The following is a 15,376-nucleotide window of genomic DNA, read 5'->3' as shown; positions in this document are numbered from 1 at the left end:
ACCAGCTCTGAACCAAATGGCCTGGGAAAAGCAGCAGAAGGTTGTACAAGTGCTTGGGACCCTACCACCCACGCAGGAGATCTAGATGAAACTCCTAGCTCCTGGCATTGCTGCCATCAGGCGAGTGAATGAGCAGATGGAAGATCTCTCCTCCCTCCCTCTCTCTCTCTCTCTCTCTCTCTCTCTCTCTCTCTCTCTATCTGTATAACTTTCAAATAAGTAAATAAATCTTTAATATATATGTATGTATTATGGGATAGTACAGATTTTAACTAGTAAGCCTCAAGTATACATAGAATTTGTTATTAATGTTTAGATGCTAGTAATGCAAAAGTACCCAAAATACTTTTAGGGGTATTTGCCTGTTAATTCAAATTTGTAAGTTTGTATCCCTAGCATAGGCACCCCAATTATCTTTAAGAATTCCTACTACTCAGCCTCTTTACTGATGCTTGTTATGGCTTAATTTCTGCCTCCATACCTTTATATATTTATATTTATTTGGATCAGCAGGGCTGATCCAAAGCCAGGAGCGAGAAGCTTCTTCCAGGTGTCCCACGTGGATGCAGGGGCCCAAGAACTTGGGCATCTTCCACTGCTTTCCCAGGCTATAGCAGAGAGCTGGATCGGAAGTGGAGCAGCCGGGACTCCAGCTGGTGCCCATACGGGATGCTGGCACTGCAGGCGGCGGGCGGCTTTACCCACTACACCATAGCACTAGCCTACTGGCTCACTCTTATTTTCACCTTTAGCCCTTCTCTAAAGGCTGAAGTCTAGGATTTGTTCAGTCTTGACTCCTCTGGGGGTCAGTACTTATTCTGAATAGAAACCAAGATTTGTCTTGTTTTATTGTTTTTTGTCTCCCACAGTATCCTGCTGAGTTCTGGTCACGTGATATTTGTGATAAGTGCTTATCAATTGATTAATTTACAACAGGAGCACCACAGCCTCTACAGTTTTGCTTTAGTTAATTTTTTAATTATCTTCATTAAATGAGGAATGCAATTTAATTACATAGTTTTAAGCTTTTGAATGATCAGGTCTAATAGTCACACTATAATCATATTTGCGATTTTGGCTAGTTTAATGAGTACAAATCAACTTTTAAATATCTAAACCTGGATCTGTGATTGTGGCACAGCAGGCTTAGCCTCCACCTGCATCAACTACCGGAATCCCATATGGACACCTGTTCTGGTGCTGGCTGCTCCACTTCCAAGCCAGGTCCCTGCTGATGGCCTGGGAGAGCAACAGCAGATGGCCCAAGTCCCCGGTTCCTGCCATCCACACGGGAAACTCCTGGCCCTTTTCTTTGGCTTAGCTCAGCCCTGGCCTTTGTAGCTATTTGGGGAATGAACCAGTGGATGAAAGATGTTTCTCTCTGTCTCTGTCTCTCTTTCAAATAGCTAAAATAAAATAAAAAATTTAAACTTCCATTTATAAAATTAGATAGTTTTAATTAAATTTTGATTAAATGATTACCAGCTTAATTAAAATAGCAGCTGGTAATGGAGGTCCTTCAGGCAACATCAGTTTGCCCCCTCTTTCTGAATCTTGAGTTTTTCACCCTCTGTACTATTCTTTCTAATTGGCCCACAAGCAGGCCATCATCTTTCCATGTATACCTTCTTAATGGAATTTTCTTAATCACCCGTCTTAGACTAGCTACTACAAAGTACTTGAGAGAAGTTGTTTCAGCAGTTCTCAACCTCTGACATGCAAGAACATTGGCTGGGAATTTTGTTAAAATTTAACATTTGGATCTGAAAGTATCATCTTTTTTATCTGCAGTGAACTCTTAAAAAGTTGCACTAAGTCTTATAACTCTTATTTCCAATTATGTTAACCACACTGAAATTTATGGTTGCCATGTGGACTTCTCTCCTGCAATCCAAAAATCTTTATCAGGCATCTAAGCCAAACATCTCAACTTGGATGTCCAAAGTAATTCATTTACTTCCTCCCCTCCCTCCAACTTTCCTCTCACCTTGGGCCCACCCTGGCTGTCTTGCTTCTCAAATCTGTTTACAAAACCCTCAAACAGTACCACTCTTCCATTAGTTGTTCACGTGTAAAACCTGAAAAGCATCCTTGAGTCTTCTGTTAGTCCCATGTGTGAACAGTCATTAAGTTTTGCCAGTTCTCTTTCTTAAATCCTACGTAAATCTCCCTATTACTCTTATTCCATTTTTACCACTCTAGTCCAGATCATAAATTGGCTCTTAAACATATTTCTGTTTCTGTTTTCAAGTAAAGCCTAGTTTCTGCTCTCTAACCCAAGTAGTCTTACTCAGCCAGTGTTGTTTTTTTTTTTTCTGTGTTCATGGTACCCTTTATAGGATTAGATTCTTTAATGTTGTTTGTGAAACCATACATAATATGGACACCTAACTCATACCCTAGCCCATATATCTATAATTCCCATCCAATGCTGTGTACTTCAGCAATGCAGGGATCCAGCTAAGACAACACTTCCCCACTGAATTCTGAATCTTCATGAAAATGCTTTGTCTGCCTTGAATACTTTCCTCCCTTCTGTACCTGGTTAGCTCTCATTTAATTCAAGTTACAACTAAAACATGAGTTCTTCTTGAGGGCATCTTCGACCTCATAGATGAGGTGTGGAGCACCCATAGCGTAGTCCATACCTTTACATACTACCCTATCTAGCTGTCATAATTTATACTTGCCATTTAATTATCTCTTTCTCCCATTTACATTCTGGGAGGGCTGACTCAGCAGAAGTAGATCTAAGTATTAGGAGGACCGAAATGTAATTTGGGTACCCTCTTTAGAATAAAAAAATACACGTTACATATATGCAGCACATATATGCATATATAATATATTCTAATATATATGCATATATACATGTATGTACACCCAAACTCTTAGGTACAAATGTGAATATTCATTTGAAGCGAGAAATCACAACAAAGTGCCAAGGGCAGTGCCTGATACACATGAGGCGCTCAATAATGTTGAAGCAGTCTGTTGACTAAGTTTAAGTTATATTTGTCACACATGTGACATTCTACAAGTACCTCCCTGGTCATCTCCATTAGTCTATCTTTGGGCTTTATGCAAAAAGTCTATTTTACCTCTTTACTAAGTGACCAAAACTCTATTTTCACTGGAAATGTGCACAATTATCTTCTGTGTATGTGGTATACAAATTTATATAGATCTTGTAATTATAAAACTTTAAGATAAGTTTCAAATTATTTTGATTTTTTTTTTCTTCTTGAAGTCTCTGGGTGGGGAAAGCCATCTGTTTGCTGTTGTCTCTCTAATATACTTTTCGTGAACATTTATCTCAAATGAAAAAAGATTCTAATATTTTATGTAGTTTAAAAAACATATAAAATATTTTCCTTGGTAAGAATTTGTTTACAAGATACTGTTTAGGAGGTTATTTGGATCAAGACAATGCGGTAGCATTCAAAAGATAAGCTACTTGGCTTAAATATTTGGTGTTTAGTTGTTAAAATAAAAGTAAGTTTAGTTAAGTTCCTTTTATAATAACACTGTAATTTTGCCAAGAAGGTGCTGTGCTCATATCAAGATTGTCAGAGGGGTGTGTGCATGTGTGTGTGTGTGTGTCTGATCAATGCACACTTTCCCCCCATTTTCCTAAATACATCATGATAAAAGGATGAGGTTTCCGCCTTAATTGCTTGTGCCTTTTATTCACATTCCTCTCTCAGCCAGAATTGTGAAAAGAGTGTTAGTAAAAGGCTGCACAATAGAGCTTTTCATTAGGCCCCAGCAAGGCACACAAAAGAAGGCTTTTGGAAAGAGTGAATGCATGAGTTTAATTTGCAGGTGGAGAGTAGATAAAAGGTGCTGACGCCTCTATTATTCTCTTACTTAGGTGACCCTTACCCTGTTCAGCTGATCCCAACCACCATGGCAGCTGCCGCGGCCGCAGCAACACCAGGCTTAGGCCCACTCCAACTGCAGGTAAGTCAGGAAACAACTCCAGAGAGAAAAAGGTTAAGTAAATACCGACAACAGCTATTTGTTAAAGCAAAAGAACACTGACTAAGGGTATTTGTCTCATGCTTTTTTTGTTTCTGAATTTATTTGTGCTGATTCTCAACCAAAAGTTGAGATGTCGACTCTCTTCGGTTTTAGCCCTGTTTTCTGTGCTAGATGACTGGTTGCCTTTTCTCTCATTACCTGGTATGAAAGTGAGCTGTGGTTTTCCTTGGGTTATGTGCCATGGTTTCCCCACTGAATAGTCCCAATCAAGACACGAAAGAACCAAAACTCCGCTAAAGATATGCCAGGAGACATTTGTGTACCAAGACGCCCTACCAAATACATTCATTGCTGGTCAAGATGACTAGTGTGGTTGAAACAGGCTTTGGGCCCCTACGTCCTGTTGATGCCAGCAAGGAGAAGTTACCAAATAAGTAGGTGCTTAAATGGGCACAACTTTATTCCAGGCATCCCAGTTAATATGTATTCCTCCACAGCTGAGAATGTCAGTGATAACATTATCAGATGTCCAAGTGATTTTAAAATTTCATCTCTGGGTTGAAAAGAGAATCAATAAAAATTGTAATAAAGGTACTTTTCATCAACTGTTTAAATCTTTGAGCATCCTACAAAGTGTTCATTTCCACTGTTAAAGACTGTATAATGATGCAATTAATGAGAATAGAAGATCATCTAATAATAGGATTAGTCTCCTCTTTGGAGAAGTTTTATATATTCCATAGCTTGAATGACACAATATGCCTGTGAAATCAGATTTCAGCAGTTCTATTTAATAAAATTAAATTGTTCATGAAAGTGCATTGTCATGGTAGCTGCTTTTAGTCTATAAAGAAAGCATGGTTTTAAATTGTAGCATCAAGAGACAGATACATCTGGTCCGCACGTGGATTTATCAGTAGACCTGGTGGGGTTCTGAAAGACCAGTTGAGTTGCACAGGAGGAACCACCAGTGTGAAAGCTGAGACACACTGTGTTCTACTGAGGTTAATAACGTTCATTCCTATTCTCCCTTTTCTATGAAAGCCTACACTGTGTCTGTTTCTTTGAGCTGGAAATGCCTTGGGAAGTGTTGGAGCCATGGGGACAATAAAAGTAACATAACATTTGTTAGCCTTTGAAGTGGCGTCTGGGGAACAGCCACAATATGGAGAAGTGATTGTAATAGGTAAAACGGAAAAGAGTAGTGGAATTAAAGGAAGAGGGAAGAAGATCCAGCAATAGATTTCAGTGTGGGGACAGGAGATTCAGAGACGTATGATGTTGATTTTCAAAGTTAGTTAGATATCCTCGTTTCCTTTTGCCATTGGATTAGTAGGCAGGGAAAGTAAGGGGGCATTAGAGATCTCCCTCTCTCTTTGCAGGAGGTACAATGTGTATTAGAATATTTGAAACCAATGAAGATTCTAGAAAGATTTATTTATTTATTTGAAACCAGAGTTTCTAGAGAAAGAAAGAAGAAAAGGCACAGCGATAGGAAGACACACCTTCCATCCTCTAATTCTTTTCCCAGATGGCCACAACAACCGGGGCTGGGCCTTTCTGAGTCAAGATCCTGGAGCTTCATCCAGGTCTCCCACGTCAGTGGCAGGGGTCCAGGCACTCAGGTCATCCTCCATTGCTTTCCCTGGGCTCATTAGCAGGGAGATACATCAGAAGCCGAGCAGCTTAGGGCTTGCACTGGAGCTCATACTGGATGCCAGGGTTGCAGGAAGTGGCTCAACCTGTTGTTCCACAATGCCAGCCCCACAAGTGAAGTTTATTTCCATTCTTAAGTTACCAGACTCTCCTAAGTTTAATTTTTTTTAATATTTATTTATTTATTTATTTGAAAGGTAGAATTACAGAGTGAAAGAAGGAAAGATAGAGAGATCTTCTATCCTCTGGTTCACTCCCCAAATGGCTGCAACAGCCAGGGCTGTGTCAGGCCAAGCCAAGGAGCTGGGAGCTTCTTCTGGGTCTACTTCATGGGTGCAGGGGCCCAGGGACTTGGGCCGTCTTTGCTGCTTTCCCAGGTACATTAGCAGGGAGCTGGATCAGAAGTGGAACAGCTGGGATGCGAACTGGTGCCCATATGTGATACTGGCACTGCAGGCTGCAGCTTAGCCTGCTGCACCACAGCACCGGCCCCTAAAAATATTTTTTTAAAAATAGTTTACGTTAGTAGAAAATAAGAAAAGTTTTAGATACCAAACATATTAGCCCTTGCTTTAGCTATAATTTGATCTGTAAATGGGATGAAGTTCTTTTTACACAAGTGGTATTATGCCCATTAAAATTCTTAAATGCTAATTAGAATTTGAAATAATCAGCACTGTAGTATAACAAAAAATTAATAATCTAAAGCTTTTTCATGGAAAGCCATTGACCTTTGTTAAACATATTCACATAAACACACACACGTATTTTTTGCAATGAGAAAGAAAACTAAAAACAGTACTCATGTGTCAACACATTCTGAAAGTGCCATGACACAGAATCTGGTTTTTCTTGGGTTCACCGACTCTTACCTTTGCTAAGGTACCTACGCCAACTCACTTTTTCACTCATCCCCAACACTGTATTCTTAGACCTCTGACCTTGAATACAGCCTCTCCCAGAGCTACGAAGGAAAGCTGCTCCTCTCCTTCCCCTTGCTGTAAAACATCATCCACATTTGTTTTTCTTCTCCACAAATTTGCCCAGGTGGGTCAGAGAAAAGCTTACTACCACGCCTACTCAGAAGTCTTACCTTAATCCATACCCAACGTCCACCCTAAACTTGTAAACCTGTTTTTGAAAAGTTCCACCTTAGCAAATACAATGTGATTTGATTTTCTCCAACCTCTGCTTTTAATTATTCTCTGTATAATCTCCATTCCCATCTCTTAATGCTTTGAGTAGACACCATCAGTGTCCGGTCACTTTCTGCTAAGATTCAGCACTGCTGGCAGCTTTAATCTCATAGTCAATTCGCATCTCACTGTTTCCCTCTTGCCTCATTTAGCAGAACTTGCAGCTCTAGAGACCAGAAGGAAGACAGAGTGTGACTGATTTATCTGTTTCTTCAACTGCAAGGTGTGCAGATGTGGGTTAAGACAGTGGCTCTGCCACTGGGGCAACCTAGAGATTTTGTATGTTTAGATTTCTTGGGTATTGGTCAACTTTTTCTGCTCTGCTAAGAGAGGGATGAGTAGGTCTTTTGATCTATGCTTCCATCCCTCGTTCTGTTTGGCCCATCACAATCCTTGGTCAACAGCTTCCTGGGGAGCAAAACAGGTGCATCTTCTTTCATCCTCATGGTCTATCATGGAGAACCCTGAGTTCCTCTCCAGAGGTGTTCTCCTGTGCCCTGTAAGCACAGTGGTGGTATTATAACCTGAAGCAAACTCCCATGCCTTCTCCCTCAACCCAGTCCCAGCTTTAGTAAACTCCAAAAGAGAACACAGCAGCTGCCATGTCCTTAGTTACTTAGACCCCTGACCAGTGAGTGTCAAGTTCTCTTACGAGCTCTCTCATCATGTTTATGGCGGGTGAAGTTCAGGTTTGTGGCTCACCAATCAACCAGTTAAGGAACAACAAGCAAGTTTTTCCTTTATCTCTGGCCTCTCTAGTTTTTTGTTTGCTTATAAATTCTGCCTTTTCCCTTGCGCGCAAGGATTGGGTGGGGAGGAGCACCGTTCTTCAAGAACCAAGCTTTCCCATAAAGCTGCAGGCCCACGCCTCTGTTCCTGCACTTCCCTCACCAGACATGAGGCCGTATGTACTGTGGTGGTGGGAAAATGCGGGACGAAATGTAAGAGTTAAGGAGCAGCATGAGTAGGTATTGAAGAAAGATCAGTGGAGCCAGGTTTGAATAAGATGGTGGTGTAGATGGTGTCTAGCACCACTTGCTGCAGTCTTTCTTCAGACCCAGTAAAGAGTTTGTTGATGGCCTGTTTACATAATTACTTTGTTTTCTGTTGTTTAAGCCTCTCTTTGTGAAAAGCTCAGAGTTGTGTTTCATCAAGGTGTAGTAGGAAGGGTGGGCTGGAGTAGAGTGGGAACCAGTTGGGAGAACAACTGAAATAGCTTTGGCAAAGAAAAAAATGACACAAACTCATCCTCATCAGTGGCAGAGGGACTAGTGTGAGAAGTATATTTATATGTTATTCCCTTTTTTGGAGTTTAAAACATAATGAATCTTCACTCTTATAAAGGGCCAAAGCAATTGATGCCACTGTCTATCACTAGCCAGATTTTTTTGAAGATTGATCTTTTTATTTGAAGGCAGAATTACAGACACACACACACACACACACACACACACATACAAACACACAGAGAGACACGGGGAATTGATTGATTCTGTCCACTGGATCATGCCCCACATGGCCACAAGAGCTAGGGCTTGACCTGGCTGAAGTCAGGGGCCAAGAGATGAAGTCAGGAGCTCCATCTGTGCTGCCCAAGTGGGTGACAGGGTCCCAAATTCTTGGGCCATCTGCCATTGCTTTCCCAGGTGCAGTAGCATGGAGATGAATCAGAAGTGGAATAGCTGGGACTTGAACCAGCTTTCATATGGGATGTTGAGGTCACAGATAGCAGCTCAACCTGCTGTGCCATAATGCTGGCCCCCTAGTCATGATTTATGAAATACTTTTTCATTCTGGGTTCTCTGATAAATGCTTTACAAGGATTATCTCATTTAATTCTTATTATATTAATTTGTGTTATGTATTAATATTGCCAATTTGACAGAGAAGAAAGCTGGGTCAACAGAGTCCAAAATTCATTTGCTTCCGCAAGTACAGGAGATTTTACTTAAATCAAAAGACATTCGCTTTCTTAAGACATTTGCTCACTCAGTAATCAGCTAATCAAGTTATAATGCTATTTGGCAGTAATTCACATACCTGGTGTGCATTGCAGGCTGAAATGAGTAGCAGGATTCCTAACAATGGGTATCTACTTCAGTCTATGAATTTTCCATTTTATGCCTCTTTGCACAGATATATGTTAATAAACAATTTTTTCAAACATCTAACTCTAATAAAGGACACTATAAATCTATTCCTACTCATGGTTGACTTTGTTTGCCTCCTATCTCTGCTTTGTTTTGAAGTAACCTTTTCATATGATTCTTTACACTTGGGGAGTATTATGAGAAGTAAAACCAGAACCTATATTAAAGACAGAATAGAGATATTTTAAAAGATAAGTAAAATAATATGCATTTAAACACTGTTAATTGCTTAGCTGTCATTTTATGTCTAATGAGATCTTTACTATGTAATAAAAGAAATACTTCATATAAAAATCACTATACTATAAACTTATAGGAACAGTTAAGATATTCTAAATGTGGCCATTTTATATTTATTTTATTTTTATACAGGAAAACTGACTTAATTTAGATTACACTTATATAAATAATTTAACATATGGTGCCATGAGACCATTTTAATCTTTTTGCAATAAGCCTGTCTTCTTTTATGCCAGGGTCTTTGCTGAGTTTCAGATCTACATATCCAAGTGCTTGTTGTCTATTAAGAAAAAATGAGTAGATGTTTCTAGACTGGGTCGAAAACAGAGATTGCAGTAGTCGTCCTGACCCTGACAGAGGTCTGTGCAGATGCTTCATCCCATCTGTTTTCTCAGCCATCCTTAGTGTCTCTCCCTCCCTCTCCTCCCACTTCAGTTCATTTGTTCGCTGTTCATCCTACCTACTGAACACAGGAAGAATACATCCATTTGTGTCCATCTACTCTTCTGGGTCAGACTGTGCTTGTTACTGGCCTAATTCACAGCAACAGACCCCACACTGATCTTCCTGTTTCGACCTTGCCACCTTCAGTGCACGTCCCTGATTGTTGTCGTTGTAGAATACCTGGAATGTCCTCCTCTGGCTCAGAAGCCTTACATGACTCGGATGTTTCCAGGTTCTTTATCTCTGCTGGCTCTTTATAATGAGCATCTCCCCTTCCTGGAAACGTATTAGTCACCAGACTCCTACTTAGCCTTCAGGTTTCAGGTAAAAACATTGCTTCCACAGAATTCATCGTTAACAGGGAGCACTGATGAGTTTTCTAAGACTTCAGTGTATTTCCTTCCTTACAGCACTTACAGAATTTATTTAAAGTTAGTGGCTCATAAAACCAAGTGCTTGAACTAATTTTGGGGCTAAACAAATATGTGATGTTGAGGTTTTTTTCATAGATTTTTGGCCATTTATATCTCTTCTTTTGAGAACTGTCTGTTGAAGTCCTTTGCCCATTTCTCAACTGATTGGTTGTTTATCTGTTGTTGAGCTTATTAAGTTGCTGGTAAATTTGGGATGTTAATCCTTTGTCAGGTAATTTGAAAATATTTTTTCCCATTCTTTTGGATATCTCTTCACTCTGTTGATCATTTCCTTTGCTGTGCAAAAGCTTCTGAGCTTGTCCACCACTTATGGTGAGTGGGACCATGTAAACAAATGATTTTACAGAAGAAACTTGTTAACGAATAAGTATTCAGTCTCCAGTGCTTAACTTTTATAATAAAGAAGCTATTCTCGTTGAATGTAATGAAATAAGGTAATGGAAATAGTGTATGTGCCTAGTGCCAGGTTTAGCATTACAGTATTTATAGAAATTATCTTTATAATGGTTTTGCTCCATGCTGCCTCACTTGGGCCATTCCAAGCACACTTGACTCTTCAGTCCCTTGACCTAACAAGGCCTGCTCCCATGCTCCCACGTCTAAATGTTTTTACTATTTCTTATCTCTTCCTCAAAGACTCTTCCCTCTGCCTAGAAAGCAAACCCTCATCCTTCAGTCAAGTGTTTTGCTCTAATTGCATCTCTCTGAGTCTTAACCTAACTAACTGATTTAAAATCATAAAATGTCTCTTCTGGGGATTTCACCCTTCCTAGCTTCCTTATTCTACTATTTTGTTGTTGTTGTTGTTGTTGTTAATGCCACCAGCTGTTTTTACACATTCTGTAACTTCCTTATTGTATTCCTCATTTATTATCTATCCGGTCCAAAAGTACTGCCTTACCAGGACAGGGATTAGTGTTCTGTTTTATTTTTTTTATTGTTCAGTAGTGTATCTCTGGTAGCAAAAGAATGTCTAGCAAAGATATAGGACTCGATGCATACTTATAAAATGAAAGAACTTTTATAAGCAGATGTTCATAATAAGTTTTTAGTAAAATAGAGCAGTTTATGATTAAGTTCTGGAAGAAATGATAGCAGTTTAATAGGGAACTTTATGCATTTTTCGGCTTCTGTTGGAAGGGCAACAGTATATGAAAAAGCCCTAATACTTTCTCTCCTGCTCTTTTCTTCCCTTATCTTGTCATACCTTGGCTGCCATGTAAAGGATGGACTTTCATACCTATTAATGTGTATTACTTCCTTTATAGTCATTATAGTGTGTGAAGAAAAACCAAACATTGCCATATTTCTGTAGCAGTGGATGTACAGCCTTATAGAAGAATATGAACTGCTAGAGGTTCTTTCTTTCTTAATATGACTCATCTTGCTAATACAGTGGTGACATAAATTAATTCTAAACAGTGAAAGCATATACTTATCAAAATGGTAACTGCCCAGCTGGCAATCTCAGAAAGTGAGTTTATCCTTTTCCTCCTTCATCTCATTCCTCCTTTGTTTTATTCCTCTTCCTGTTGGACCTAATTCCTATTGTTTTTTCCTCCAAGAGTCAGTGATTATTTTGGTATTTGTCCTCTTGAGGTTGCCTCTTTTTAAATGAAAGGATTCATTTATATATTGATCTAGCTTCATTTTAATATTAAAAAGTGAGTTTATACAAAATAAAGTTAACTTTGAATTTTTGGACATTTGTGATTAGATGAAAAAATCAGCTAAGGCAATCATCTGTTTCTAATTAATAAAATCAGATTATGGCAACAGTCCATCTGACATTTATTTCTCATACTCATTTTTGTTAATTTACATTTTACTTAATGGGCACCATGCAATTTTTTAACAGTAGTAGTTGTATTGTAGTACACTATTTCTGTTTTTTAACTAGGCTTCTGAGATTTGGAATTAGAAGGAAATATTTATCCACTTATTTCTCACTTTATAAATACTGTATTTGTCTTGGCCAAAAGATGGTTGCCACCTGTTCTACCTATAGGAAGCCAAAAATGTCGACTCCAACCAATGATTAATAGTGATAAGCAGAAGGAAAAAAAGATTGAAATTCTTCTTGGACAGTCATATTTTACTTAAATTAAGCAAGAAGTATTCAATCATGATTTTTTATTGAATTAATTGAACTTTTAAAATAATTTGAGTATTTATAAAATTCGTAATAATATTTCTGGAAGAAAGATTTAAAATTCCAAGTTGTCACAAATGAAATCATTTGGGCTACAGCTCCAGTAACCACTCATATCAGAAACATGTATTTTCTGGAATGTAGAAAACAATAGATAGCAAGTGATAACATCAGAGAATGAATCATACAAAATACCAGCTGAAATCAGTGCTTTCCCATAGCTACCAAAGGTTTGTGGAAGCCATGGTATAAGTGGCTTAAGCTTCTTTCTGATAGAAAGTAATCTGTAGGTGGATGTGGAAGAAAATCTGAAGTTCATCTTTTTATCAAACTCCTGCCTGTCTCTGAAGAAGGTCAATAATCATGACAGGACACAGATAAATGCTTCCTGTTGCTCAACACTGGGAAGGAATGAGCACAGCTTTATGTGTCTGGCCAAGAGGAACCCCCAGAAAAATCAATAAGGAAAATAACTGTCTGGAAAGATCTAGATGTGGTGATTTTTATCTTGTTTTTTTTTTTTTTTTGAAGAAATTACGTATAAGGAAAAGTAGTTGGAATATACTCATCTTTGCCTACCAACATTTTCCCTACCAACATGCCCTATTACTCAGCTTAGCTTGGAGGTTCCAGTGACTTCCATACAGGGTGAAAAATGATCAGTGGCTCATCCTTTCAGTCAAGACTTGGTGTGCTGTTTGCTGTTGGACTTCTGTCTGCGTGAGTGAGTTTTCGTGCAGGTTAAAAGATTGAATTCCCTCTTTTCCTCTCCCTTCAACCCTGAGCCTGCAGGGCAGACAGACAGAAGCACACGTATGATTAATATAGCACAGCTGCAAGAGTGGGTCATTTGCATATGTATTAATAGAGGCAAAAAAAAAAACCCAACAACAATTAAATTATATACAGAGACATTCTGCATACTAAAGAACATATGCAAATAGGCCTGAAAAAGTGCAGCCAACATTTTCTCTGACTTTTCCAAGCCCATATGGGCTAGAGTCAGCGCCCAGCAGTTCTCAAGAATCCCCTTTAAGGAAGAACCTGTTAGGAACTGCTTCCAGAGTTATTACCACCCCTAGGGTTCCCAGGAGGTGTTTGACATTTGGACAATGGAGACAGAACAGGCAGTGTTTTTTTCGTGCTACTTCCGGATTTTCTTACTTTTAGGAGCTTCATGATGTCTCATTACATGCTAACAGAAATATCAGTACACATATGTTTTTCCACAATGCACCTTTTCATTGTAACAACCAAATACGTGGTAAACTTTCAAATTATATTTCAAGTTCCACTGTTGCCTATACTAAAGGAATAAAACTGTTCAGTGCCAGCTTTTTTTGGTCATAAGTCCATGCCTGTTTCTTGGTAGCATTGTGTGTCTTCTTAATAAAAACATGTTTAGGTGTCTGTAAAATGTTTCTCTACTAATTAATGTACATAAAAAACTGCTAGGCTCAAAGCCAATAGTCAGTACAATTCTAGGAATAATACCAGTTTGCTATAATCTTTTAAATGTACAGTTTTTATTTAGTTATTTTTTTTTACTTTTCAGTAAAACTGTTCAATAGAACTATTCAATTTTCCCATTTTGGCCATGTGTGAGAAGACTAAGTAACTAATATTCTTCAGATTTATAGATTTTCTTTCTGAGAGCTGAGCTGTTTGGCCCAGATAGTGACATAGTTTACATTATTAGTATTCTGTAATTCATGGAAGTAATGTTTCGTGAAGACAAATCCAAACTTGTAGGAAATTTTTAAGTTACTACCTCAATAGGACTGATATCCTGAGTCCAAGCAGAGGAACCATCATTGCTGTTCTTCTTGGTACAGAAAACTGTTGAATATTAGCCTTTGATACTTTCCTTTTTTTTTGTGTAGTTAGGTCAAAGCATGCAGCTGTAACATGTAACTCGGCATTACATATAGCTGGTAAGGTCAACATTAAAATCTTCTTAATTATGTAAAGAAAACTTTTATTAATTTTGTACAGAAAAATTAATATATTAATGGATCATTAGACTAAAGACTAAAACAAGTATTTTATTATATAAGACAAGTCTACTATTTTAAGAGATGTTATTACTTAATAGAGCAATATAACACAATAGTTATGAATATGGTACCTACAACCATCTGTACCTAGAGTCAGGTTCTACCAAGTGAATTTGGGCAGCTCATCTAACCTCTTCCTGCCTCTGTATTATGAACAATAAGTGAGATAATACATGTAAAGTTCTTAGAGGAATGATAATTTTTTCAAACGCTTTGTTTTGAGTAAGAGTCAATAATTAGTGTTACTAGCAGGTATTAGAACTATTTTCCCCTGTTTAAAGAAAATTTTGAAAATTAAGGCATAGCAGAACTTTCTTATGTACATTTACTTCATCAGGGCAGCATCTAAACTAGGTGAATGAAATTGATGCCAGATGTCTTCCTTATGAGGAAGTAATTTTATTTCACTGTGAAGTATAACATAAAGGCCCTTCCCAGGAATCCATGGACCTTACATATCCCAAAACAATCTGCGTCATTGATTGAAGTGCAGTGTTTCATATTTTGTTTTTGCTCACTCTCCATTCCACTTCAGTTTTTCAGTCCATAAACTGAGAATAATGGCTGTGGTCAAATTTATATTTGCATGTGTATAACATTGTAGAACTGGTTCTATGCACTGCTTCTAACTATTCTAAGTAAATACCTTAAAGGCTAAACTCAGTTACTTTTACAAAGGTGCTTTTAATATAAGATGCAATTTTTAGATAAATAGCATAAAATGTTTCCTGGTAAAATCATTCAAAGCTTTATCATTTCCTAGATATATTAGTGTAATCATACACTATGCTATGTATCTCTTATTCTGTTTCTTTATTGTATACAGCTAAATTGTTTCTCAAATTAAGACAGCCCATAAACTTCATTATTTTCTTTGATGAAACAATGTATTACAGACTTGATTGTGAAACTGAATTATTTTATAGGCTTTCAGTATCCTGGAAATTTTATTTGTTCAGCAAATATTTATTCTTTGTAAGCTGTTGGGGCAGCCATCATGCAGATTGTTAAGATGGATCAGTCAATGATTCTTGGTAGGTCCTAGAAAATCTTGGGATGGAAG

At 38.1% G+C, this 15,376-nt stretch overlaps 1 protein-coding gene across 25 annotated transcripts in view; it reads left to right on the top strand.

Moving 5' to 3' along the window:
* Window positions 1-15,376, top strand: part of SOX5 (SRY-box transcription factor 5) — a 1,100,247-nt gene that overhangs the window by 981,170 nt on the left and 103,701 nt on the right. For all 25 annotated transcript variants that reach the window (XM_089304672.1, XM_089304666.1, XM_070049491.2 and 22 more), the window contains one exon: window positions 3,875-3,963. In XM_089304672.1, coding sequence (XP_089160798.1) covers window positions 3,875-3,963 — 89 coding nt within the window. The remainder of the gene's footprint in view (window positions 1-3,874; window positions 3,964-15,376) is intronic.

This window comes from Oryctolagus cuniculus, chromosome 9 (assembly GCF_051225735.1).
Source record: "Oryctolagus cuniculus isolate XC-2025 breed Fujian yellow rabbit chromosome 9, ASM5122573v1, whole genome shotgun sequence".
NCBI classification, from domain to species: domain Eukaryota; kingdom Metazoa; phylum Chordata; class Mammalia; order Lagomorpha; family Leporidae; genus Oryctolagus; species Oryctolagus cuniculus.
This window is presented reverse-complemented; position numbering and strand designations above follow the sequence as displayed.